The following is a 25,677-nucleotide window of genomic DNA, read 5'->3' as shown; positions in this document are numbered from 1 at the left end:
TTAGCGATACCCCCAGCGTAAGCGTCAGCGTGAGCGTGAAAATGTTAAAGTTTTTGGTGCAAGTTATTTAGAAGCTTACCATTCATTTAATGTGTACTAGGATGCTGATATTTGGCATGGAGGTTCCTTTGGCGTATATTATTGATGTACCGTAAAATTCGGACCATTGAGCGCATCGTTATATAAGCCGCATCGCCTAAATTTAAAAAAAAATCTGGAATTTAAACACACATAAGCCGCAAATGTTGCGCAAAAACATCTGAAAATGAGCACAAAAAGTGATCGATCTTGCTTTGAGTCTAATCTGAACAGTAGAAACACCCTGACCATCCACTCTCTGTGTGTTAACCCAGTCTTCAAGTTCGTCTTCCAGTTCGGGCCATCGGCATTTCCTACCTCTGAAAGCCTTTGTTGACTTTTTGCAATGAGAAAGTTCACCCCTCTTTGAGTTTTGAATTCCTCGTGTGGACCTCTTGTTCCTTCATACCGTACTCTTACCAAATCAATATCTCTATAAATTTATTCTGAGGTCGCAAACTCATCACTGAAGAAAGCAGGGAAACGCACAAACCGCTGCGGCGATCAGGGAAGACGCGAGGAGTGTGGCTTGAACTTTTCTAGCTCAGCTGTGGTTTACCTCGCTCATTCTACGTTTTTCAAGTTTCGGTTAACAATGCAAGGTAATAAACGTAAATATAAATACCATGTAGATAAATAACACCATCAATCCAAATAAGAAGAATAACCTCTCTGCGATGTCAGGAAAATTAATTGAATTTCTGCTGGAAGAGGACTTTTACAGTGAGTTTTGAATTCACGAAGAGTCAAAACCAGTTTTCATCGGAAAAATCCATAAACAAGCTGCATCGTTATTTTAGCCTCAGAGGTCGAAGTTGAGGGAAAAAGTTGCGGCTAATAGTCCGAATTTTACGGTAGTGAAGTTGAAATTAAAAAATAATTTCGAATGTTTAAAATTTTTGACTTGTTTTCAACTTCACTTTTATGTAGCACATCAATGTTAAAGTTTTTGATGCAAGTTATTTTTTAGAAGCTTGCCATTCATTTAATATGTGTACTAGGATGCTGATATTTGGCATGGAGGTTCCTTTGGGGTATACTATTGGTGTAGTGAAGTTGAAATTAACAAATAATTTAAAAAATAAATTTAATTTTCAACCTAAGATGGTGTCAAAGCCACCCAATGCTCACCTGTTTATACTAGACGCTTGCCATTCATTTAATATGTGTACTAGTTTACTGATTACAAATACATATATTGCTTTAAAATTATTTGGATCAGACTTCATTGCAATGCTTTATAAAAAATATTATTAGACTAGTCTTTTAAAAACGATAAATGTATAAACAGGCGAGCATTGGGTGGCTTTGACACCAACTCTCTGGTTCTTTTTATTTTTCTTCCTTCCAGGGTCAAGGCTAATGGAGGAACTGGAACACAGAATGTATTGGGATGTAACGGAATGAAAAGTACAGTGGAAAGAGAGTGGGTGGGGTGGGGAGATGGATGTACCAACAGCACAGTGTAGGGACAAAATCTGAAATTTGGAGTAATAAATGACATGGGGAGAAGAGTGAATTCTCACTCACGGAAGTGGAAGGGAAAGCTGGGGAAGAATTTTGATTCAAATGAAAATAAATAAATGAGGGGTGGGGAGAGGAACCTGGAAACCCAGAAAGAGGTGTGCTTGTGGAGGGTTATTGGGGGTATAAAAGATCATTGATATGAAGTGTGAGTGACCAGAGAAGGTTTGCATGGATGTGTTGGTCTTACTATCCAGCTGTCAAGGCTCACAGAAGAGGTGGACCACAAAGGTAGTTGATAGACATGCTGACATTCAGGATAGAGGGGTTGGCAAACAAGGCACAAACAGACAAACAACGCACCACTTAGCAAATCCAACAAACGTGTGTAGAAAGCAAAATTAATCTGCGTGCAGTGTGGCTTACTCCACACCTGATCAATTAAGACCGTGCTTGAACACATTTTACGATTTGCTATTTGCAGTAGATTCCTACCGATTCAAAAAAAATATTTCAGTGGCAAAAATTTGAATTAACTTGAATCTTAATTGGCTCGCATTCTTGGCTCACAGACTTCCTCCCCTGTCACAGTCAACGTGTGGCCCTTCATGGTGTTCTCTCATCCCCTCTTCCCATCCAGGCTGGAGATCCTCAAGGCAGTGTTCTAGGCCCTGTTCTTTTTCTGGTTTTCATTAATGCTCTCTCTGACTCTCTGGAAAATCCTCTTTATCTCTTTGCTAATGACTCCACCCTCTGCAGTACCATCTATCATCGCTTAGACCGGCAAGCCGCAACCTCTTCGCTCTCTGCAGATCTGGGTAAAATCACAAACTGGTCCAACATGTGGAACATGTCTTTCAATCCTGACTAATCTCACACTCTCACAATGTCTCTCCAAAAGGACCATCTGGAACCCCCATCTATTTTCTCAACAATCCTCTTGAAGTCCTTTCATTCAAACTTTTGTGTCTCACTATCTGCCATGATCTTTCCTGGGAAAGCCACATCTCCAAGCTGGCCTCCAAAGCCAGTTGCCGACTGGGCATCCTCCGTCATGCAAAGTCCTTCCTTGGCACACCTGAGCTCCTGACCACACTACAAAGCTTTTGTCCGCAGCCTGATGGAGGACTGCTCTCCCGTCTCTCCCCTTTCTCGGCTTCACCCTGTGGAAACCAAGGCATTTAGGATCATTGGGATCTCCCGCGATGAGTCCGAGTCGTTGGGTCTCTCACTCTCTCACCGCAGGCCCTTCCAGGCAGGTCGGTGGTCTTTGTCTTCCACCGTCTCCTCTCCGGCCTCGCACCCCCCCCTCCCCCGCTCTGTCTATTATCTGTCCTGCCCATATTTCCGCAGGGTGCTCAAGGTCTGCCAGAAACCCCCTTTTGGTTAAACTAACAAAATCAAGAATCACTGCTCACCTTCATTCTTTCGTTCCTCTTTTCCCCACCTTTTGAACAAACCCCCACACACTCTTCAATCCCACTCTTCCCTCCAGGTCTTCAAAATAGCTATTCACCACCATCTCTTATCACCACCATCCCCCATCCAAAACCACGATCTTTTCTACCCCTGTTAATCCACCCCAAACCCACCTCCTTCATATTCCCTGCTCTTATTCTTGAAAGTCCCTGTAGTGTTCATCTTTACCCCGTGTACCCCGCGCCCCATCCCATCCCTCTCCCTTCCACAGATCTCATGTGTCTATTCCCCATTGGTTTGTGTTTCCCTCTCCTGCCCCTCTTGTCTCCTGCTCCCCTTGTGATATGTTCTGTGTGTTAGCTGTTATATGAGCCTTGACATTGTATATATTTTTAAAAATGGAAGATTTATATATTTTTAAGTGGGAGCTGCAACTTCTATGAAACAAAAGGCCATGCAAACCCATGTGCATTCCCTTTATGCATCCCTGCTCTACATTGGGCTTTTCCCAGAGCTTCGGATAATTCAAAATCGGAATTGAGAAGAGATTAAACAGCATCATTCCAAATGAATGAAGACATTTGGGCTGGTAGAATGGCATATGCCCTCAAGGTATGTGCACTCATCTCAGCTGTTTAAACTGGGTTTGAATCTTCCCACTTATTATATAAACTGTCATTGTGTTTCACAGGGCAAGGCGTAAACGTGTGCACCATCCCATTGATGGATGTTAAACGGTATATCCTGTCTGCCAGCATTAGTTGGTAAATGTTAAATATCCCATGATGTCTTTCGTGAAGAGGTAAGTTATCGCCGGCACCTTGAACTGAATCACTGATCCTTGACCTAATCTGCAGAGGCACTGCATCAGCGGCACGGCCGTGCCTCGGCCATTACGCAACCGGCAGGCTCAATTCAGAATTGAATCACAGTCCAATATGCATTCACCAGTAACAGCTAAGGTCTTGCATGTTTAATGGCCGAAGTATTGTGGCTCAACCTCGGCACAATTGGTCAACGCCTTCATTAAAAATAAATGAACGCCGCCGCAAACTGAGCTGTTAAAGGGAACTGGCAGTGCATGGCAAATTTCAATGGAACAAACTTACCGTTGACTCCAGCACCTTGCATCTTTATTGCTCAGTGTCACAGCAGCGAGTGCACGCCATCCATCAGGTATATGAAAGAGAAATTGTCTCGAATGACGTACATCTTCTGTTGTGCACCACAGCGCCATGTACGAGGTACATCGGTCCCTTCGTGTTGATCTTAATCCCAGACAGGACACAACGCCCTTAGTGCGAAAACGTTCACATTTGAATCTTCAAGCTGCTAAACGTTCCGAAGTTGAACAAAGTGGAAACTTCAGTTGTGTCGGGTTGGGAATTTTCTGTTACAATCCCTGACTTTTTTCCCCCCACAGTACTGGCTCATTCAACCTATTTTAAAAGGCCATTACATGTCTTAAAAGTCTGTACGAAGTGAGAGCAAAGTAGAAAGTCGAAAACGTCTCAAAATGCAAAGCGTGTCTGCATCCGCTTCGCACTTGAACTAACCTCGATGAAAACGACAGTTAAAATTGCACATTTTGTTAATTTGTGTTTTCCATATTCTCATTATAAAAGTTTGAAAATTTGATGACAAAAGCTCAATTGGTAAAAATGGACAGACGCACTGAAACTCAATGGTAAATAAACAAGAAACGATTTGAAGGAAACTGGGCGTCTCTCTTGATGCCCTGCGGTGAGGCTAATGAGGGCTACTTATAGTCGCTATGACTGCCCTTTCACATTTTGACCCAACTTATTAATTAGTGTTTTCCATATTCTCATAATAAAGGTTTTTTTTTTTTTAATTTGATGATAAAAGCTCAAATGGTAAAAAAAAAAAGTTGTTGCCTGGACACGCACACGCACACACACGCACACGCGATTGCAAAACCCTATATCTTGCTGCGTTGGGTGGGGGGGGGGGGCTAATAACGATGCTTGTGATTGTGGAGACGCTTTGCTTTCTGCACAGTTTATTAGAATGAAGAAATACTTTCGCCATGTTGCCCTGTCGGTGTGATTGGTCAGGTTGGACGATCTGATTTTCATTGCCAATGGAAGCAAACAAAAAAATTCTGGCACCTCTGAGATTTCACTTCCAACCATCTTCCCAAACACTGCTGACCATGCAATAAAATTACCGTTACCCTGTCGTGTGGTAACGGCACTCGTAACTTTGTATGTTGATCCAACTTTGCTTTTGAGCTGGTTCCACATGACTGCAATTAACGATGATTGGTTGTTTTGAAAGTACAAGTGAATCAGCAAATCTAGGTCTATGATTGGGAAGCAAGTGTGCTTTCGGCCTCAATCATGGCTTCGACCCGTTGAGATGTCTGTTCATTGCCATCTTCTCTGACAGATCGGTCTTCATCTCCATCGAGTCCTTTGGCATCAACTATTGTCATCGTTGAGTTGTGGAAAGGTTCTAGCTGATTCCAGTGGATTTGAATGTCGAGTGAAGTAGCATCAGGATATGGAGGTGGACGTAAAGTGTTTTCTCAAACCAAACTGAAAAATAAAAACACCCAGGTCTGTTCGAATTGGTGGTATTAGAATTGGTGAGGGTCCACTGTACACCATTCTTCAAAGAACCGTTCTGGGTAAGAAGGCTTTAGGAGGGTCAGTGGAGGTCAAGTGTTTGCCTGTATTGCGTATGCAATCGGAAGTTAAGTAAACATGTGCAACAGGTAATACATGTTATTTTAATTTGTCCCTCATACCTTCAAAGTAACTCCCTCACCATTCCTTTCCCCACCACCCTAGCTGCTGTGGAGCAGGTACAGCAGCAGACACTGAGATTACGACACAGATGATTTCCTCAAACCTGGAGTTACATTCCCTGTCCACGGGCAGGAAGGCACGCGTCGCCACGGCGTGCTGCATGCTCAAGCAAATGCTGTTCCGGTACTTTCTCCACTTGTTCTTTTTATTAGTGTAACGTGTATAAGTAGTTTTTATCCACCCCGCTTCCCCCCTCCCCAAAAAGGGAGAAAAAATACTTCTGCATAGTCGTAATTCGGAAGACTGCTGATTTTGCATTTGGATATATACTTACGTGGCACCCATTAAATAATCTTGCCATTAATTGCACGCCATGCGCATTTTACGCATGAAGTCGTTGAGAAAGCTTGAATCATAAAATGAAACTTTTTGTTTATTTTCCAGTTACCAGGGACACATTGGAGCGTCTCTAGTTCTAGGAGGGGTTGACATCTCCGGACCGAGTCTCTACAGCATACATCCACACGGTTCCACCGACAAGTTGCCGTTTGTCACCTTGGGTTAGTTCTGAACTACACTACTTGCCTTTTGCTTCTGTGTTTTGCCTTTTGCACTGCGTTTCGATCACCCAGCTGCGGTTTATCGACTCTTTTGAATGAAGCTGTCAAACGCTTGCTGGAAGGGGATAATTGGATTTAAACCCACTTGCAGTGACAGCTCTCCAGCTCGGGTTGAAAAAGAGGATGTTAATTGGGTAGTTTCATTTTTAAAAACAGTAATTCGATCGAGCAAAGCAAAGTAAGGCCGTTTGTTCCTGTGACGTGAAACCTTGCAATGTGCTGACAGTCGCTGGAGGCATTTATGTGTTACGGTTGGTTGTCTGTCCCTCCGTGATAGGTTTTCTTTCTCACATAACTTAAGAATGGCTGAAGGGATCCAAGTCAAACTTGGTACAAGTATTATAATGATGCAAAGATGAACTGATTCGATAATGGGGTCAAGAGATCAAAGGTCAGAGGTACTTACTGATGCAAGACATTTCAGCTTTTCATTTTTAATTAATTTGTGGAAAAAATTTGAAAACATGTTTTCACTTTGTCATTATATGGGGTATTTTTATGTAAATCGTTGACAGAATTTAAGTTTAATCCATTTTAAATTCGGCCTGTAACACAACAAAATGTGACAAAAGTCAAGGGGTGAATACTTTCTGAAGACGCTGGAGAAGATAATGAGAATGAAAATATTGTCGCCAGTTTGGAAGACCCTGGAGAATTGCATTCAACACTTAAAGGAACCCTGGAGTTTAGATATAGCTGTAGTATTTTATTTAGTTAGAATACCTCTCCCCTTGTGTAAGTGGACAGGGACATACATTGTGTTTGTGTAGCAAGATTCAAACTCTCCTTTGTAACTCTTCTTTTCTCTCCCTCCCTCTCTCTTTCAGTGCATCCATACATACTTTGCAACATTCGCCATCACGCACAACATTACAAAACCATCATAAGAACCAAAACCAAAGGAACATTACCAGGTAGCACTGAGTAACAGAGTAGCGAAACCAAGGACCGCATATGGGCGTGGTGCGTTGCTGAATGGGAGCCGCATGGCAACATGCGTGCACCATTGGGAGGACAGTGCTGAACAACAAGCTGCACTCGGTGCGTGTCAGTCCTTCGACCACGCCTCTCCTGAGGGCTTTATAAACCCAAGGATCTGATAAATCGAAGATGGTTTTTGTGTCCAGGGAATATCATGAAATCGGGTTGAATCTGCAAGGAGGGAGTAGTTGCGAGGACAAGCCGTGGTGGAACCGAATGGACTTGTGCCATGGAGCGAGATCTGATAAGCGCGGAGTTTTTCCCTGGACGTACTGGTGGCACACTGACTCGCACTTTCTTTCTCTTCCTATCCCTATTTCTAATTGTTCACTTGAAACTTGCAAGAGCAATCAACAACTGCAATCTCGATTCATTCAGAGCTGGGTTACTGATGCGCATTCATGATTTCCTCTGAGGCATTACAAAGCATCGACCCGCATCTCCCCCACATGGCGCATCACATCATCACCCTCTGCTTTTTTTTCCCCTCCCTTTCATGTCGGGACCAACGTAAGCCACCAGGCTTATGTTGGGTGAGTGAGTGGTCGCCAATAATCCCTGCCTTCTTTATCTCTTGCTTATCTTGAGAGCACTGTTCCTGATCTGGGGGAATTTGCCAAGAAGGTAACATGAGAATTCTATGCGAGGACCCTACCTAAATTATTCGTCTTGGATGGCGTCCATGGTTGCTTCGTAACTCATGCGGCAGACTTATCTGCGACTTGTCAGCTTCAGGGTCAAAGGTCGGGAAGTGGATACCAGAAGCACCTCGTACCCTGCTGGCAAACCCATAACAATTTTATCCTGAACTTTGTGTTGACCGGAACTTTCAGTGGAGTGCTTTATCATTTCATTCACACAAGGGCCTCTGCCGACATTCTTCAACATGGTCAAGAATGGTTGTGGATGCCTATTACTTTGTTAAAACTGTACCGGAGTTGAATTGACTGTATTTTGACTTCATATAAGCAACAGATTTGCATGTAACATGCATGTTTGCATTTCATTCTCTAGGATCAGGATCTTTAGCTGCAATGGCTGTATTTGAAGACAGATACAAGATTAACATGGAGGTAAACTCTTAAATGCATTCATTATTTTAAATAAGTGAATCTAGTGAGTTAACATTTGTGCTCTTTATTTATTTATTGTTTTTCATTTTACTTAAAGATCTTTGCATAAATGTCTTCCTCATGCCTGCCATTGCCCAGCAAGTCCCCTGTTTTACCACTTCATGATGTGCCTTAAGAGTGGGAAAACACTTCAGACGTGGACTCTGCGATTCCCAGTAACTTCTCATGAATACAGCTGGCACTACAAAGTCGAAGCTGCTTCCTTATTCACAAAAATCCAATTCGTTGTGTTAAAGCTGTTTTCCCCCCATTTGTTTTTTGTCCACCTGTGGAACCAACTTCCACATTCTCTTCAACCTCATTCTTCTCTCCAGGTCTTCAAGACGGCTGTTCACCACCATCTCAGATCGTCCTCAATCCAAAACCATGATCTTATCTTCCCTCGTTAACCTCAACCCAATTCCTCCTCCTTCAAAATTTTCAAGTTTTCCCTCCTAAGTTTCCTTCTGTATCCATATTGTCTGCCCCATGCATTCTCTCCTCCCCACATCCATTGTTTGTTCACCTCCCTCTGTCTTGGCCTTCAACTCTGCTGTTGGTGCCCACCAACTCTTCCTTTTGTCCTGATCCACCTTGATCTATTCAATGTACTAGTACTTGCTCTTCCATGACCTTGACTATGTATACCAAAAAAAAAAGAGACCCTGGGATTCCTGTTTACAGCAACTTGTGTTACAGAAAGTATATAATAGGACCTAACCTTCTGGCTCGACATCCAGTCACTTTTCTATCTCACGGGATTTTTTTGGTCAATGCAGCAGTTTACAAAAAGAAACCTCGTAATTATTTAACAAAACTTGGTAAGAAGATACATTATTGGTGATTTTTGAATGTGTGTATAAATATATTGTTACGAATTCTGGTCTGCCCGGCGTGCGATCGGCCACGTAACTCGAATCGCGACCGCGTCATCCACCGGAACAGACAATTCTGTCGTGACCCTCCTGGAACAACGCCGGGAGCGAGTCATGGGTGGGTCTTTCAACCTCACCACAATCGTGCCAATTGGCCACCCGCACAGGATAGGGCTTCGTCCCGCCCAACCAGCCGGTGTGTGTGTGTGTGTGTGTGTGTGTGTGTGTGTGTGTGTGTGTGTGTGTGTGTGTGTGTGTGTGTGTGTGTGTGTGTGTGTGTGTGTGTGTGTGTGTGTGTGTGTGTGTGTGTGTTTCACCAGAGCTTTGTCTGGCCGAACCGATGCGTGTTATGCACCGAGTCCGGCCGCCACGCGGCTTCGTCCTGCCCGACGAGCCAATGTGTGTGTGTGCGTGTTTCGCCGGGGCTTCGTCCGGCCGAACCGATGCGTGTAATGCATCGAAGCTCCGTTCGCCCGCGCGGCTTCGTCCCGCCCGACCAGCCTGTGTGTGTGTGTGTGTGTGTGTGTGTGTGTGTGTGTGTGTGTGTGTGTGTGTGTGTGTGTGTGTGTGTGTGTGTGTGTGTGTGTGTGTGTGTGTGTGTGTGTGTGTGTGTGTGTGTGTGTGTGTGTCACTGAGGCTTTTGCCTCTCGGCGCGGCTTCGTCGTCGGCGGGGCGGACATGGTAGAAATCACCAACGGCCACTTCAGATAGCGCGACTTTGGCGTTGACGGAGCAGACGTGGTAGAAATCGCCAACGGCCACTTCAGATAGCGCGACTTCGGCGTTGTCAGAGCGGACGAAGGCGATGCCATGTTTGTGGGGTAGCGTTGTTGATGGTAGGGGAGGGAGAAAGGCGAAGGTGGTGGGGGTTTCGTTGTGGTTGTTTGGGGGCGTTGTGTGTGGTGGCGATTTGGTTGGTGGGGGATGATTGGTCCAAAATAATGATAGAGAAAATAAAAACGGCTATCTCAAAGGATCACAGCCCTGTGAACACGGAAATTCCCTCTAAACAACGGTGGGGAACTATCTGCACATAAGCTTAGCGTCACAACTGATCGAAGGACCCTTTATGGTGTATTGCGAATTTCCACAGCCGTAACACTACCCCTCCCTTGTTTACAGACTCGTCCCGAGTCGCCGAATTTTCGTGTGCCATCATGTGTAGTTCTCCCCTAATACATTTTACCTTCGGATCCCTGAGTGCGACATTCTTGGTATCCGTGTCCCCAAAATAAATAACCTACGGGCTGAGTAACTAACGAAACAAACCCACTCATACGGACGACTTGAATAAAATTCCGGCGCTATGACATACATGCCGGGGGTGCAAAACACATTTACAATTACAACTTAACAACTTATTTACACAACACATTTACAATTACAACTTAACAATTACAACTTAACAACCTTATACATTTTACACTACACCATGGCCCAGGATCCTCTATGGACTCTGCAAGAAAAAACAACAGTCACAAGCAGGGGGCCAGGCTGCTTATGCACAGTCCAAGGCCTCCCCCTTCTTAAAATGAATGCAGTGAACAAACAAACGGTGCACGGGCCGCCGGTGCAGTCCCGTGTTGCAGCTGCCATCAGAGCAGTCCCTGCAATTTGCGCGAGGATCCTGGTGCACATGGTAATGAACAGGGGGGGGGGGAGCAAAACAGAACGGGGGCTGGTGATCATGGGGAGCAGGTAAGGCATGGCAAAAGGTGGTCAGGCAAGGCATGGCATGTTGGTGGAGGGAGTGCGGTGGTGCTGGCCACTCGGCAGGTGGGCTCAGACCTAACCTACTGTCTCCCTCCCAACCTATCGCCTTTGCCTGTCTCTGTACCGACCCACCCCCTTAATTTGTAAAACCCAATTTAGCCCCAACTTATTTTTTTGTTTTTATTTTTACTTTCCCACTATGAATCGTCCCCTAACCCCCTTTATCGTCTTTGTTCAGCTAACCTATCCTGTCCTAGCCTACTCCCAACCCCGACGTTCCCTTCCTGGAGGGGAATAAGGGAGAGCTAGCGTCCCAACTCAAGCCTCAGGATGGCCTCCTCGGAGTTCAGCGATCTACTTTACCACGGTGAGTCCAGCGGCCCACAACGAGCGAAGGGATGGATGGTGCGGAGGGGTACACTTCCTATCTACCCTAACCATTTAACTGGTAACTACCCCGGGCTTTCAACAAGCCGCTCTCGCTTAAACTATCGGTTCTAACAACCAAGATTCCCGTCGCCTGTGTTGGTGTCTTCACAAATTTCGGGCCATGCCCCCCAATTTTCTTCCCGTGCCCTCACACGGTCTCACGGCTGGGACGCATGGATCCCTTGGCAGGAACTACCCTCTGCCGATTCTCCAACAATGGCACCCCCGGGCACTACACTGTCCCCGAGCCAACCAGCTCCCTAAACTGGGGAGTGCCCTCTCTGGCAACTCCCCTCAACGCTCACGTGGCAGGCTTGCGCCCCGGGCCCCTTTCCGAGGGTCACCCGTGCCCACGCACTGCCCACGCGGCATATGGTGCCCCGGGCCCCCGCATCATGCGGGCGAACCCGTGCCCACTACACTATCCCGGCCCCCCATGGGCCCTTGGCCTACCGCGGCCGACAAGCCCGGTGCCTGGGGTACCCACTCAGTGATACTCACCTTTCGTAGCCACGCTCCCAGCCCGTCAACAGGGCTCCTGCACCCCTCCAAGCGGGTATCGAGCCTACTTTTCCACCAACAACAAAACGACCTCCATTTTGTCAATTTGACTAACCCACTAACTCACATTACACTGACCCCGGGGTCCCTTGGGCGGAAGTCACTCCTCCCCCCCCCCAATCACTCATCGCACCATGCATACCACATTCGCTCCATACACTCGGGCTCGCTGGCCTCACTCATTCATCAAGTACATTTTCCATTTCATTTCACTCCATCGCTGATCACTGCCATCCTGCTTGCTTATCCCCTAACTACCTCGTGCTCCCTCGTCGTCCCTTAAAATACAGCACGTTCCTTTTAACACTACGTAGCTAAGCTACATTCCCTCTACACACTCACAGTCTGTCTCTGTCTCCAAATAATCATTTTCCATTTCCCTCCGAAATCTGACCTAAAATCCCTCTAACTAATCCATTCCAAGGGCCCCATGAGGACTTACACCTGCCCCATGAAGCCGATCTAACTAAACTAACCCATCCTGTGCCCTGGCAGGGGGGTTTCTTACCTCCTGCCTGGGAATCCTGTTTACCTGAACCGAGGCTTGCTTTGCTCAACTTTTTTTTTTCATTGCACAGCACCAGCGCGGCAACTCGCAACCTGCGCACCAGTGCGGCAATTCACAGCCGCGCACCTTTGGCGTGACGTCATGGCAGCTGTTCGTGCACCTCGTCCCTTCTCAGCCGGTACCATCTGGCAGGGGTCTCCCCTCCTGCTGGATTCCAACCCTACGTTCAGCCATGACGTCACCCTGCGCATTCAAAACAAGCCTCGCGTTTCAAGGGGTTCCCCACACGAACACATGTGCTCTGCTTATCGGAGCTTTACACACGCTCGTGTGGAGAACCTGTCCGGTCCAAATCCGTCTCCCAGCCGAGCTTTTGTCCGTCCACGGGATCGGCAACATCCACCACTGGCGTTTACGGACCGGGTTTCACTCCCGCAGCCGAGCACGTGGCGGCTTCGTGTGTTGCACAGCACGGACCTCGCGGTCGCCGCTGGGCAAACCCGGCGTGGTCCCCAATACAGCTACGGCCGCTACTCGGCCTTTGTCCATCTGTCGCCGTCGTCACCTCCACTCCACCCACACCTGCGTGTTACGACGCTCACACACCACAACATTACACTCACACCGGGACACGCGGCTGCATGTTCGCTCATGCCCACCGTCATCTCCCTTACATACAGCGACCTCACACACGCTGTCCCTCTCACACTCGGCCGCTCACTCACTCGTGCCGTTTCCTTCACACACACCATACCACTCGCACACGCGGGGGCACTCACATGCGGTGTTTCACTCACACACGGTGCTGCATCCACACAGACCGTTTCACTCTCACCCGGGGTCGCTCTCACACACGCTCTTGCACCCACACCTTTCACCACACACACCGGGACAATCACACTGGGGAATCGTGTCCCCCCCCCAAGGGTTCCCGGGGCCTCCATACCCCCCAAGCTGCACGTGCACCTGTCCGCAGCACTCGCCCCCTTTACCTCGCTTGGCACGACCGAACTCACCTGGTCGCGATCAGCGTCAAGCGAGAATAGTCTCCCTCCGTTCCCGAAGGAGGCTATCCAGCTGCTTGCACCGGGTCACCAAACAGTCTGCCAGCTCACCCCCATTAAGCCTCGCTACGTGTGTGTGTGTGTGTGTGTGTGTGCGTGCGTGCGTGCGTGCGTGCGTGCGTGCGCGTTCGTCCTTTACCCCATCTATCGTGCAGTCTCCTATTTTTTCTATCTCCCGCGTCTCTATACATTTTATTTCTATTGTCTCTTCGTGTCTATTAGTTTCTTCCTGGATCCTCGTCTCTGTTTCCTCCTTCGTTTTATTTAATTCATTCTCGACTCGGTCTATCTCCCGTATCTCTGGCAATACTTCTACTTCCTTCTTTGTCTCTGTTGCTTCCCTCTTCTCCATTTTTATTTGTGTCTCCTTTATTAGGGTTGGTCCCAATTGTTCCTTCATCCGACGAGTGGTGTCAATCAAGTCCTGCACCACCAACATTGCTCCTTTTGGTGATATCACACGTCCCACCTTATTGCGTTGTTCTACTTCCTGGCTCCTTTTGAGTCGTTCCTCCTCTCGGAACTTTTTGAGTTGTTCGTTCTCTTTCCGGAGTTTTTCAATCTCCGTGGACGCCAATTCTGCTTTCTCTTCGAGTTGGTTAATTTCAAACTTGTACAGTTTTTGTTTTCTCTCCCACTGTTCCTCTCGTTCTTCCCTCTCCAATCTCATCGTTTCTTTCAACTGGCTTAGTTCTTTTTCCTGTTTCGTTCGTTGTTCTTTGTCTATCTCCTCGCACTCCAGCCTCGCATTTTCTTTCAATTGGTCAACCTCAAATTCATGTTCTTTTTGTTTTCTATTCCACTGTTCCTCTCGTTCTTCCTTCTGTAATCTCGCTATTTCCTTCTCCTCTCTCATTCGTTCTTCTTTTTGTTTTTCACTCCACTGTTTTTCTTGTTCCTCATTCTGTAATCTGGCCTTCGCTTCCAGCTGTTTGATCTGTACAGTGTCGTTCCTTATCGTTTCATTCTCTGTTTCCGTTCTTTCTCTCCGCAACATCCTCAACACCTTTTGTAATTCCCTCTCTTTGGCTTCGTGTTTCATTATCTCATAATTTTTTCCATTTTTCCTCTCTCTGTCTCTCTTCTCCTTACTCCTTTCATCCCTTTTCTCACTCATTTCATCCCTTTTCTTTCTCATCTCCGCATACTCCAACTTTGCTTTTTTCCCCTTGTTGTTCCTGATATTCCTGTTCTCTTTTTACCTTCTCTTCTAGTTGCTTTACTTCCAAATCGTGTTCGCATTTTTTTTCCAACTTTTTTTTCCATTCTTTTTCCATGTGCTTTTTATCCCAGGAGTTACCAATTCGCTCCTCCTCCATTCTCTCTCTTAGCTCGCTCGTCCCTTGTTCCCACTTATGGATACTCAACTCTATTTTCCTCACTTTTCCCTTTAGTTCTTCGAACTGTCTTGACTTTTCCAACCATTCTTCTTCCCTTTGCTCCAGATGTTCCTCTCCTCTTTTTATCTTCAGTTCCATGCTCTCCCTTATCTGATTGCCTAATCTTACTTCTTCCTTTAGTTGTTTTAATTCCAAATCGTGTTTCCATTTTTTTCTTTTCGAGCTCGGCCCTCCATTCTTCCTCCAATTGTTTCCGAAGCCCGCCAGTGTCCGCCTGCCTCGCCTGCCATGATCACGTCGTTTGAAACGGTGTCTGAAAGCACTCGCCTCGTGTCGTGCCGTTCATTGCGCTAAAAATAGCCGCCCGCTCTGTGCTGCGCTGAGGTGCGATTGTGCCGCCATTATGTGACTCCGTTTTCCGGCAAAGTCCGTGCTCAGAATATGGGGTTGAGCTCCCCCATTGATTAAAATTATAAAAAGAACCATCCAGGGCCATGGATCCTACATTATTACACATTCCTAATACCCCCGGCACCCGTTCACCTTGAAACTCCATCTTATTTCTCGGAAGGAATTAATTTGACTCACTCGTAATTTGGAGGGAACAGGGGGTTGCTTCGCACACCCCTGGTCCGACTCCCGTAAATTTAGTTGGAGACCGGGGTGGATTCGAATCCCACACTCCTGAACACCAATGTTACGAATTCTGGTCCGCCCGGCGTGCGATCGGCCACGTCACTCGAATCTCGACCGCATCGTCCATCGGAACGGACAATTCTGTCGTGACCCTCCCGGAACAACGCCGGGAGCTAGTCACGGGTGGGTCTTTCGATCTCACCACAATCGTGCCAATTGGCCACCCAGGCAGGATAGGGTTGTTCGCCAAATTCGACCTACCTAAGTACCTGCGCGAGTAGTTAACCGGGCGATCGTACCTCGCGGCAGGCCGGCCTAGGACACGAACCGCTTAAGCGGTCCGTTCCATGCTTCAGGGATAACCGAGCGGTGTTATCACCGACCTCGACGGATGTGATTCTATTTACTGGGTGCTTACACCCGTCTACCAATTCCTTCCGTGATGCAAGATGGCACTTTCAAACAAGGGAAGAGGACGCAACGAAACGGGCAATAGTTCAACAAGCACATTTATTTCGCAAGCACGTATTTACAGTCATACAGCGAATCATGCACGTATGTACAGTCAAGCAAGTAAATGAAGAATTTACCACGAATAAAGTGTCTTTATTTCACACGCACACTTAGACAATTCTACTCATAAGACGGCGCCACCACATGCATTTACACAAAAAGCAAAGAAAAACCACCCCCAAAGACAAGGGTGGCAAACAGGTCCGTGGACCAAATGTACGTGGAGCCTGGATGAACGGCCAGGCCCACGAGACCGAAGGGTCCTACCCGCGCCCTCACCTGTCCTCGGGCACCCGGCTTGGTTGGTGAGCTATCTCCGGCGTTCTCCACCCGGACGCGCAGGCTCGCGCTACACAGCAGGCACCACGGTTGGGAACGGACGGGGTTACCGGCGCTCTCTCAGCGCGGATGCTCAGTATGGGGGGGGGAATTGTTGATGCCCGGTAAGGGGGAGGAAATTGCTGATGCTCCCTCAGCACGTCGATGCTCGCTTGGCGAGACAGGGGTTACCAGCGCTCTCTCAGCGCAAAGCTCGGTATGGGAGAGGGGAATGGCTGACGCTCCCTTCAGCGAGTTGACGCTCTTTCCGAACACTCTGGACCACACTGGCTCTGGCAACTCTCCTTGGCTCTGGCCTCCACGTCGCCCCTTTTCCGGCGGTGGTCCCCACTGAGCCCCTCCGCGTCCCTGCTCCGTTTGCCAACTCTCGCTCTTCTCGCCCCTCAACTCTGACCCGAGCTCCGTCCTGTTCGTCCTTCCTCTCCCTCGACCAGCCCCCGTCTGCCTTTCCCCGCCTCACTGCTTCGAGCACCGTCCTGTTCTCCGACCCCTCCAGACTGCCTCGAGCTCCGTTGTGCTCGCTCTTATATAGGCCGGGGGAGTGGAAAAATCCGACCCCTGACCTTTGACCTCCAACCTCTGGCCAAGCGTACCTGGTTGAAATCATCAGGGCCTCGCCCTGTCAGCGTGACCCCTGACCCCAGCAAAGCCGACGTGGTAGGAATCACCAAAGCCTCGACCTGTCAGCTCAGCTTCATCCCGCCGAGCTGATGGTGGTAATGCACCGAGTCCGTCCGCCACACGGCTTCGTCCCCCCCCCGACCAGTCAATGTGTGTATGTGTGTTTCGCTGGGGCTTCGTCCGGCGGAACCGATGCGTGTAATGCATCCAAGCTCCGTCCGCCCGCGCGACTTCGTCCCGCCTGACCAGCCGGTGTGTGTGTGTGTGTGTGTGTGTGTGTGTGTGTGTGTGTGTGTGTGTGTGTGTGTGTGTGTGTGTGTCACCGAGGCTTTTGCCTCTCGGCGCGGCTTCGTCGGCGGAGCGGACGTGGTAGAAATCACCAAACGGCCCTTAGACAGCGCGACTTCGGCGTTTGACGGATCGGACGTGGTAGAAATCACCAACGGCCGCTTTAGATAGCGCGACTTCGGCGTTGTCGGAGTGGACGAAGGCGATGCCATGTTTGTGGGGTAGCGTTGTTGATGGTAGAGGAGGGAGAAAGGCGAAGGTGTTGGGGGTTTGGGGGCGTTGTGGGTGGTGGCGATTTGGTTGTTGGGGGATGATTGGTCCAAAATAATGATAGAGAAAAGAAAAACGGCTATCTCAAAGGATCACAGCCCTGTGAACACGGAAATTCCCTCTAAATGACGGTGGGGAACTATCTCCACATAAACTTAGCGTCATAACTGATCTAAGGACCCTTAATGGTGTATTGCGAATTTCCACAGCCATAACTATATATATATATATATAAATATATGTATATATATATATATGTATATATATATATATATATATATATATATATATATATATATATATATATATATATATATATATATATATATATATATATATTCGCACACACATTACATGGCCAAAAGGTTGTGGACACCTGCTCGTCCAACATGTCATTCCATCATGGGCATTAATATGGAGTTGGTCTCCCCTTTGCTGCTACAACAGCTTCAACTCTTCTGGGAAGGTTTTCCACAAGATGTTGGAAGTGCTGTGGGGATTTGCTTCCATTCAGCTACAAGAGTATTCTTGAGGTCAGGCACTGATGTTGGGCGATTAGGTCTGGCTCACAGTCGGTATTCCAATTCATCCCAAAGGTGTTTGATGGGGTTGAGGTCAGGGCTCTGTGCAGGCCAGTCAAGTTCTTCCATACCGATCTAGACAAACCATTTCTGTATGGACCTCACATTGTCATGCTGAGACAGGAAAGGGCCTTCCCCAAACTGTTGCCACAAAGTTGGAAGCACAGAATCATCTGGAATGTCATTGTATGCTGCAGCATTGATTTTCCTTCATTTGAACTAGGGGGCCTAGCCCAAACCATGAACAACACCCCCAGACCATTATTCCTCCTCCACCAAACTTTGGCACGATGCATTTGGGCAGGTAGCATTCTCCTGGCATCTGCTAAACCGAGATGAGTCCGTCGGACTGCTAGGTGGTGAAGCGTGATTCATCATCCAATGGCCTTGAGCTTTACACCACTCCAGCTGACGCTTGGCATTGAGCTTGGTGATCTTAGGCTTGTGTGTTGCTGCTCGGCCATGGAAACCCATTTCATGAAACTCTCGACGAACAGTGTTTGTGCTGATGTTGTTTCCGCTTGGAACTCAGTTGTGAATGTTGCAACCGACGACATGATTTTTTTCAGCGCTACGTGCTTCAGCACTTGGTGGTCCCGTTCTGTGAGCTTGTGTGGCCGACCACTTAACGGCTGAGCTTTTGTTGCTCCTAGACATTTTCACTTCACAATAACAGCATTTACAATTAACCGGGGCAGCTCTGTAGGGCATAAATTTGATGAACTGACTTGTTGGAAAGGTGGCATCCTATGACGGTGCCACGTTGAAAGTCCCTGAGCTCTTCAGTACGGCCCATTCTCCTGCCAATGTTTGTCTATGGAGATTGCATGGCTGTGTGCTTGATTTTTGTACATCTGTCAGTAATGGGTGAGGTAGCCGAATCCACTAATTAGGAGGGGGCGCGGTAATTTGGTCACGGGAAACTTGGTCACGGTAATTTGGTCATGGTAAAACGGTCACAAGGTAATTTGGTCACGGTAATTCGGTTACAAGGTAATTTGGTCACGGTATTATTATTATTATTATTATTATTATTATTATTATTATTATTTATTCACTGCATTTAAGGCCAGTAAGGCCCAAGAGCAGTAATAAACATTTTCATTTCATGGCTGGCGAATCTTGTTGGCATGACGTATTGACCAAGTTTACTGACGACTATAATGAAATCGATTCTGTCTCTCTCAACTTTTAAATTCCGATGCCATTATAGTAGTCAGCAAACTTGGTCAATACGTCATGCCAACAAGATTCGCCGGCCATGAAATGAAAATGTTTATTACTGCTCTTGGGCCTTACTGGCCTTAAATGCAGTGAATAAATAATAATAATAATAATACCGTGACCAAATTACCTTGTGACCAAATTACCTTGTGACCGAATTACTGTGACCAAATTACCTTGTGACCGTTTTACCGTGACCAAATTACCTACATTCATTGGGAGGATGTCCACATACTTTTGGGTGTGTGTGCGTGCGCGCAAAACACGGTCTGTCTGTTCGTCTGTGAAAGTAATAGACTATGTCTTTTAATTATTTACTGTTTGAACGTTAGTTACATCCTGACATTAGTTGTACTTCTAATTATGTACTATTGGAATGTATCTTTTCAACCTTTTGACTGCTGAGACCCCTAAGATTAAGACCCCCAAGAGTTCCTGTTGTCGTAGAATAATAAATGTAACCATCGGACCTGCTTCATTCAGCTCCCATTTTCGCTTCTTCCTCTTCAATCTTGGAAAGAGGGGCTTTTTAGAGGGTGGGCATCTTTATGATGAAGCTGACAATACTTTTTGTTCCAAGTAAATTTATTATTAGCTTCCCAACCAAGTAAATTGATTATTAGCTTCCCATATGTACCATTTTTATTGTTCTCCCACCGCATGAAACACCACCTTAAAGCTCGAGTCTTCGTCAATCGAGGAAAGATGGCTTTAAAAATGGGCATCTTGGAGATTAAATGAACACACATTTATGTTCCAACAAAGTCGATTATTAGCTTTCCAATAGTGCTTTTTAAAATTATAATAGAACAGTAGGAACTCTTTCCAATGAAGTGTGACATGTGGACGGACGATTCTACTTTTATGAATAGATGTGGAGTAGAGGCACGGTACAACCATGTCCAGTATATGGCGGTGATGTTACTAATAGGGATGACGTGAAACATTTGTCATTGTAGTTTCACCCCAAAATTCACAACGACTAGTCGACATGTGAGCGTGCGAACGATTGATCGTCTCGTTGATTTATAATGCAGCGTATGTGCGTCTTTGATTCGCGTCCATGTCAACCGAGGTGACCGATGTTCTATTGCAGGAAGAAGAAGCCAAGGCACTGGTGCGAGATGCGATTGCCAGCGGCATTTTCAATGACCTGGGCTCTGGCAGCAACATCGATATTTGTGTGATTACTCGAGACAAGATTGATTACTTGAGACCTTACGAGGAAGCCAACAAGAAGGGGGACAGGTACGAATGCCGAGTACGCACCGAGCTTCAGCAAATAGTATTTGGGGCATGTAAATGAACACATGAAGTTAGGATGATCTGCTGTTATGGAATTGTTTTGAATGTGCCGTAATTGCATCTTGTCTGCAAAAAGCTAAAGTACGTTCTCCTTTCTGGAATTCCAATCAATTCACAAACATTTGCCACCCAACCAGACTTCATCAATGCATGTTTAGCTTTCATGGCATGGGAGGGAGCCCTTTAAAGATCCTGTGGTGGTTTGTACCCAAAGAAGCATTATGGTTTCCATTTCTTGGTATCAGTTACATGCACAGACTTCATGGGTGAAGACCCTGGAAGGGTCCCCACCCCTTCTCCTCACCCATAAAAGTATTGGCATGTCATTCCCGGGTCTGAGATTATTCCATAGATTGTTCAAATGAGGTACCCCATCCCCCCTCTCTCTCACCTGGGTAAGGGTTATGACTTTGACAGGGTGCATTAGTCTGCCTTGCCTCGATTGACATTAGAATGATGTTGTGTTCAAACAGTGGGAAGAGCAAGTGTTTGAATTTGGATGAAACTCATCTTGCTAAATTTGATGTAATATTCTTCAAAACTTGAATAAATAAATACAATTCGCCAATCTTTTCCTATCTTACCTGTTTTGGCGACATTGGCAAATGGCAGTGGAAGCTCCAGTCCAGGTGAGCATTTTAATCAACAAGCCTGGCTTGTACTAGTATGGGGTCATTTATATCTTCCAAATGTTTCTCCATGAGAATTGGAGTCATATTTCTGTGTGAGGGTGAGTATTGCAGTGCAGTTAAGCTATGTACCGAGCTAACGCACCTGGCTGGAATATATGCAGACAACTTGTCTGATTTTGATGCACAACAGGTCACTCAGGTACTCCACATGTCCAAAACCAATTCCTCAAGAATTAGCTGTTAAGGTCCCAAAACTCAATTTGCTGAAACTTGGGGAAACTAGAACGGCACTCGGTAGAGCACATACTTCCGCCCGGCTGAACAGTTTATGTTTTGTATCCCATCGATAGACCGGATCTGCATTCAGACCTTAACCAAAATCTAATCGGCTTGTTCTTGTCACCTACCCAACTCATTCACCTAGTTTTATCATAACCCGTCCACAACTCTGAAATATCATGCTATGTATTGTTTTTGGCCCGATCTCTCCATTAGTGAAGAACCAGTATTGATTTTTTTAAAAATCGTATCCGGGTTTTTACCAAAATCTAATCGATTCGTCCTTGTCACACACCCAACCTGTCCACCAAGTTCCATCCGAATCTGTCCTTAACTTTTTGAGATAGTGTGCTCATAGAAAGACGGAAAGAAACGAGTAAAAACATTACCTCCGTCCACCTTTGGTGTTGGAGGTAAAAAAAAATATACCATCAGAGATGGGGAAATCCCCCGCCATTGAAAAATAATTGAAATCAGATAAGCGGTTTTCCATTTATTACAAAAAACTTTTCTCAAGATGGCCGCCCCAGTCGGCCATCTTGGATCCGGCCACGCCCAAAATCAATAGGGTTCTTCCTTTTCAGATTGCACATGTGTGACCCAAATTTCAAATCGATATGGCGAACAGTTTATGAGTTATCGCACTCGCAGCTATAAATGTTGATGCCATAAATGTTGACGCCCAGCCAGCCAGCTGGACGACCGCCCCAGTCGGCCATCTTGGATCCGGCCACGCCCAAAATCAATAGGGTTCTTCCTTTTCAGTTGGTACATGTGTGACCCAAATTTCAAATTGATATGGCGAACAGTTTATGAGTTATCGCACACCAGCTATAAATGTTGACGCCCGGCCAGCCAGCCGGACGGACGGACCGCCCCAGTCGGCCATCTTGGATCCGGCCACGCCCAAAATCAATAGGGTTCTTCCTTTTCAGGTGGTACATGTGACCCAAATTTCAAATCGATATGGCGAACAGTTTATGAGTTATCACACTCACAGCTACAAATGTTGACGCCCAGCCAGACGGACGGACAGCCGGACGGACGACCCGAGTGATAACAATATCCCCCTTGCGCCACGTGGCGGGGGATAATAAAAACCTGGTGGTGTGGACAAAGGTCGACTCCCTTCCATGACAGTTCGCTTTGACTGCCGTCAAATGATGGATGCACGTCTGATCACATTTGTCTTTTAATAAATCATCTCCCTCCCTTCGGTCATGTTCCAGGAGGCAATTAAGTGTGGTGTGTGTGTGTGTGTGTGTGTGTGTGTGTGTGTGTGTGTGTGTGTGTGTGTGTGTGTTCTCTCTCTCGTGTGCACATACCTTTGTGTTCCTATTCCAACAAAACAAAACAAAGTGACAAAGAAATCTGTGACTTCGTACAACAAACTTGACTCTTATCTGGGAAATTCCAATCGAAAAAACCGTTTGCTTTTGTAATGAATGGGATGTTTTGTGTGCAGGGAGGCTCGTGCACTACAAAAAACATTTGTTTTTTGTTTGTTTGTTTTTTCTCTCAGGAAGGGAAATTATCGCAACAAAGCCGGCACAGCGACCATTCTCTCCGAAAAGATCAAGCCCATTTCTTTCGACATTTTAGAAGAGACTGTGCAGACCATGGACACATCATAGCGAGAAGTGACAGTCATGCACATTACCTCCATCTCTGTTTTATGATCGAACCTAAAAATTGTTCAATGCATTACTGTTGTTTTTTTTGAAAGAATAAAAAATGAGTACAATAATCTTTTTATCTTGCCCTCCGCCCCCAGTCCATTCTCCCACCGTGTACAAACGGGACACCGTTGGCAAATGCATACAAGGCGAGGGTTCAATTACAAAAGTCCTATTAGTTGCACCATTAACTGTGGTATGGTTGTGCCCCTAGTGCAGTGCTGCTGATCATTAGGGTAGGTTTTCGAATTTAATCTGAGTATCGGCACACAATGGCCTACTCTTTTTTTGAAAGATGTCGTGGAATCTTTTACATCTAGCGCAGCGTTTCTCAACCTTTGATGGCCCATGGCCCCCCTACCGAGTCGCTTAACATTCGTGGTCCCCTGCCCTTCAATAAAAGATGCAGATTTTGTTTTATGAAATTTATTTACTCAGTCTTAAAAGATAAATCAAAGTAAACATTTTTCTAAGCAATACAATCAATGAGACACTTGCTGTTGGGCTTGTCTGACGAGGCCTCTTATGTCCGGCTCCGTCTTGGACACAGCAAGGCGAATATCGTTCCCAACGTCAAGACGGTTTCTGGACTTCGTTTTAATGGTCGCAAGGTCAGAAAATCCAGATTCGCAAAGATATGTTGTGGCGAATTGAATGAGCATTACGGATGCCTTCTTGCTGAGTAGTGGATACGTATCCTGAACAGACAACCAGAAGGTGGAGTGGTCTTCTTTGTTACTGAAGACCAGCTTCATTGCTTTTGAAACCTTCAACACTGCCAGCTCCTCTGCTTCGTCTTCAGTAGGTTCAATTTTGGCGTTAAACGGGTCTTTGTGCCACGGAACATCCAACGGTGCATCGTCGAAATACGATTTGAACTCAGCGGAGAGATTGTCAAGATGTCTAGTGATGCAATCTTTGATGCCGACGGGAAGCTCAATCCTCTGCGTCTGCAGGTGCTCGCCCAAGAAAGGAAACGAGGCTGTGGACCCGGCCTTGATTCGTGGCTGCCAGACTTCCATTCTAGCAGACAGTCCGGGAAGCTTGTCTTGAACGTCACTGACTGTCACATCACGGCCTTGCAAGGACTGGTTCATTTCGTTGAGTCGGCCGAATATATCGGCCAGGTAGGCGAGCATCATGATGAACTCTTCATTGTCGAAGTGGACATGGAGGTTGTTTTCGTTGTCTCGCAGGAAGATTTCCACCTCAACCCGGAGTTAATACAGCCGATAGAGGCATTTCCCCCTTGATAGCCAGTGGACTTTGGTGTGGAACAGAAGTCCAACATGTTCCGCTCCCATTTCGTTGGCGGGGAGTTGGAAGAGCCGATAATTTTTGGCCTTCGCACGAATAAAGTTGATCACTTTGACCGCGATGTCCATGACTTCCAGCAAACGAGGCGGAAGAGTCTTTGACGCAAGAGCGTATCGGTGTTGCGAACAGTGGGAGGACGTCACATGGGGCCATTTGTTCTTCACAAGCGTGACGAACCCTCCTCTGACGCCGACCATCGCTGGGGCACGATCAGTACAAATGTGCTTTAAATTCTGCCAACCAAGTCCATTAGCTTCAAAAAAAAAAGAGTCCACAATCGTTTTGATATCTGCCGCTGTCGTTGTGGTTGGTAGGGTATTGCAGAACAAGAACTCTTCCTTCATCTTTCCCTTTCTCTCATAGCGAGCGAAGGCGATCAACTGGCTCTCCAGGGCGGTGTCGGTCGACTCGTCTCCTTGAAGGCTAGCCTGGAGCGTGCTTTGTTTGATTTCGGAGCAAACTTGACGACATACATCAGCGGCCATGTCGTCAATCCGTCGTCGGATCGTGTCATTAGAGAGCGAAACTTGCTGGATCTTCTTTTTCGCCTCTGGTCCGATCATCAATTCCACCATTTTCTCTGTACATGGCTTGATAAGGTCCCCAGCAATAGTGTGCGGTTTCTTGCACTTCGCAATTCGGTATGCCACTTCGTCGCTGGATTGAAGAGCAGGTTTTTCTTCTGGCCGGAATCCAAATTTGGGAAGTGTCGCTTCACGGTCATATCGTGATCGTTTCGCAGACAGAGCGTCGATATTATCTTCCTTCCTTCCGGGATGCATCTTGTCGCGATGGTTTGAAAGTTTGGAAGGACGTAGTGACGCATTTGACATTACGACCGAGCAGTGCAGACATTGTGCGCAGTCCACGCCATCTCGACTGACATTCGTGAATCCAAACTTGACATAGCTGTCATTCCATTTTCGAACCTTCGACATCTGAGAAAAAAATTGAAAAAAACCAAATTCTAACGTTTTTGTAAACATTGGTTTACTATGAATGCTCTGTGGGCTCCGCCTTCTCTTTTAAAATCGTGGTTAAACTCATCTACCCTTTTT

General features: G+C 46.6%; 1 protein-coding gene across 1 annotated transcript in view; it reads left to right on the top strand.

Moving 5' to 3' along the window:
• Window positions 1-23,373, top strand: part of LOC147027081 (proteasome subunit beta type-7-like) — a 34,235-nt gene extending 10,862 nt beyond the window's left edge. The window contains exons 4-8 of the mRNA XM_085883244.1: window positions 5,778-5,918; window positions 6,180-6,295; window positions 8,351-8,409; window positions 20,507-20,658; window positions 23,149-23,373. Coding sequence (XP_085739370.1) covers window positions 5,778-5,918; window positions 6,180-6,295; window positions 8,351-8,409; window positions 20,507-20,658; window positions 23,149-23,260 — 580 coding nt within the window. The 3' untranslated portion in view covers window positions 23,261-23,373. The remainder of the gene's footprint in view (window positions 1-5,777; window positions 5,919-6,179; window positions 6,296-8,350; window positions 8,410-20,506; window positions 20,659-23,148) is intronic.
• Window positions 23,374-25,677: the final 2,304 nt, after the last annotated feature.

The sequence above is a fragment of the Eptatretus burgeri genome, chromosome 5 (genome assembly GCF_056783735.1).
Source record: "Eptatretus burgeri isolate ZD-2024b chromosome 5, Ebu_testis_v1, whole genome shotgun sequence".
NCBI classification, from domain to species: Eukaryota; Metazoa; Chordata; class Myxini; order Myxiniformes; family Myxinidae; genus Eptatretus; species Eptatretus burgeri.
The sequence above is the reverse complement of the archived record's forward strand: the minus strand, read 5'-3'. Positions and strand labels throughout refer to the sequence as shown.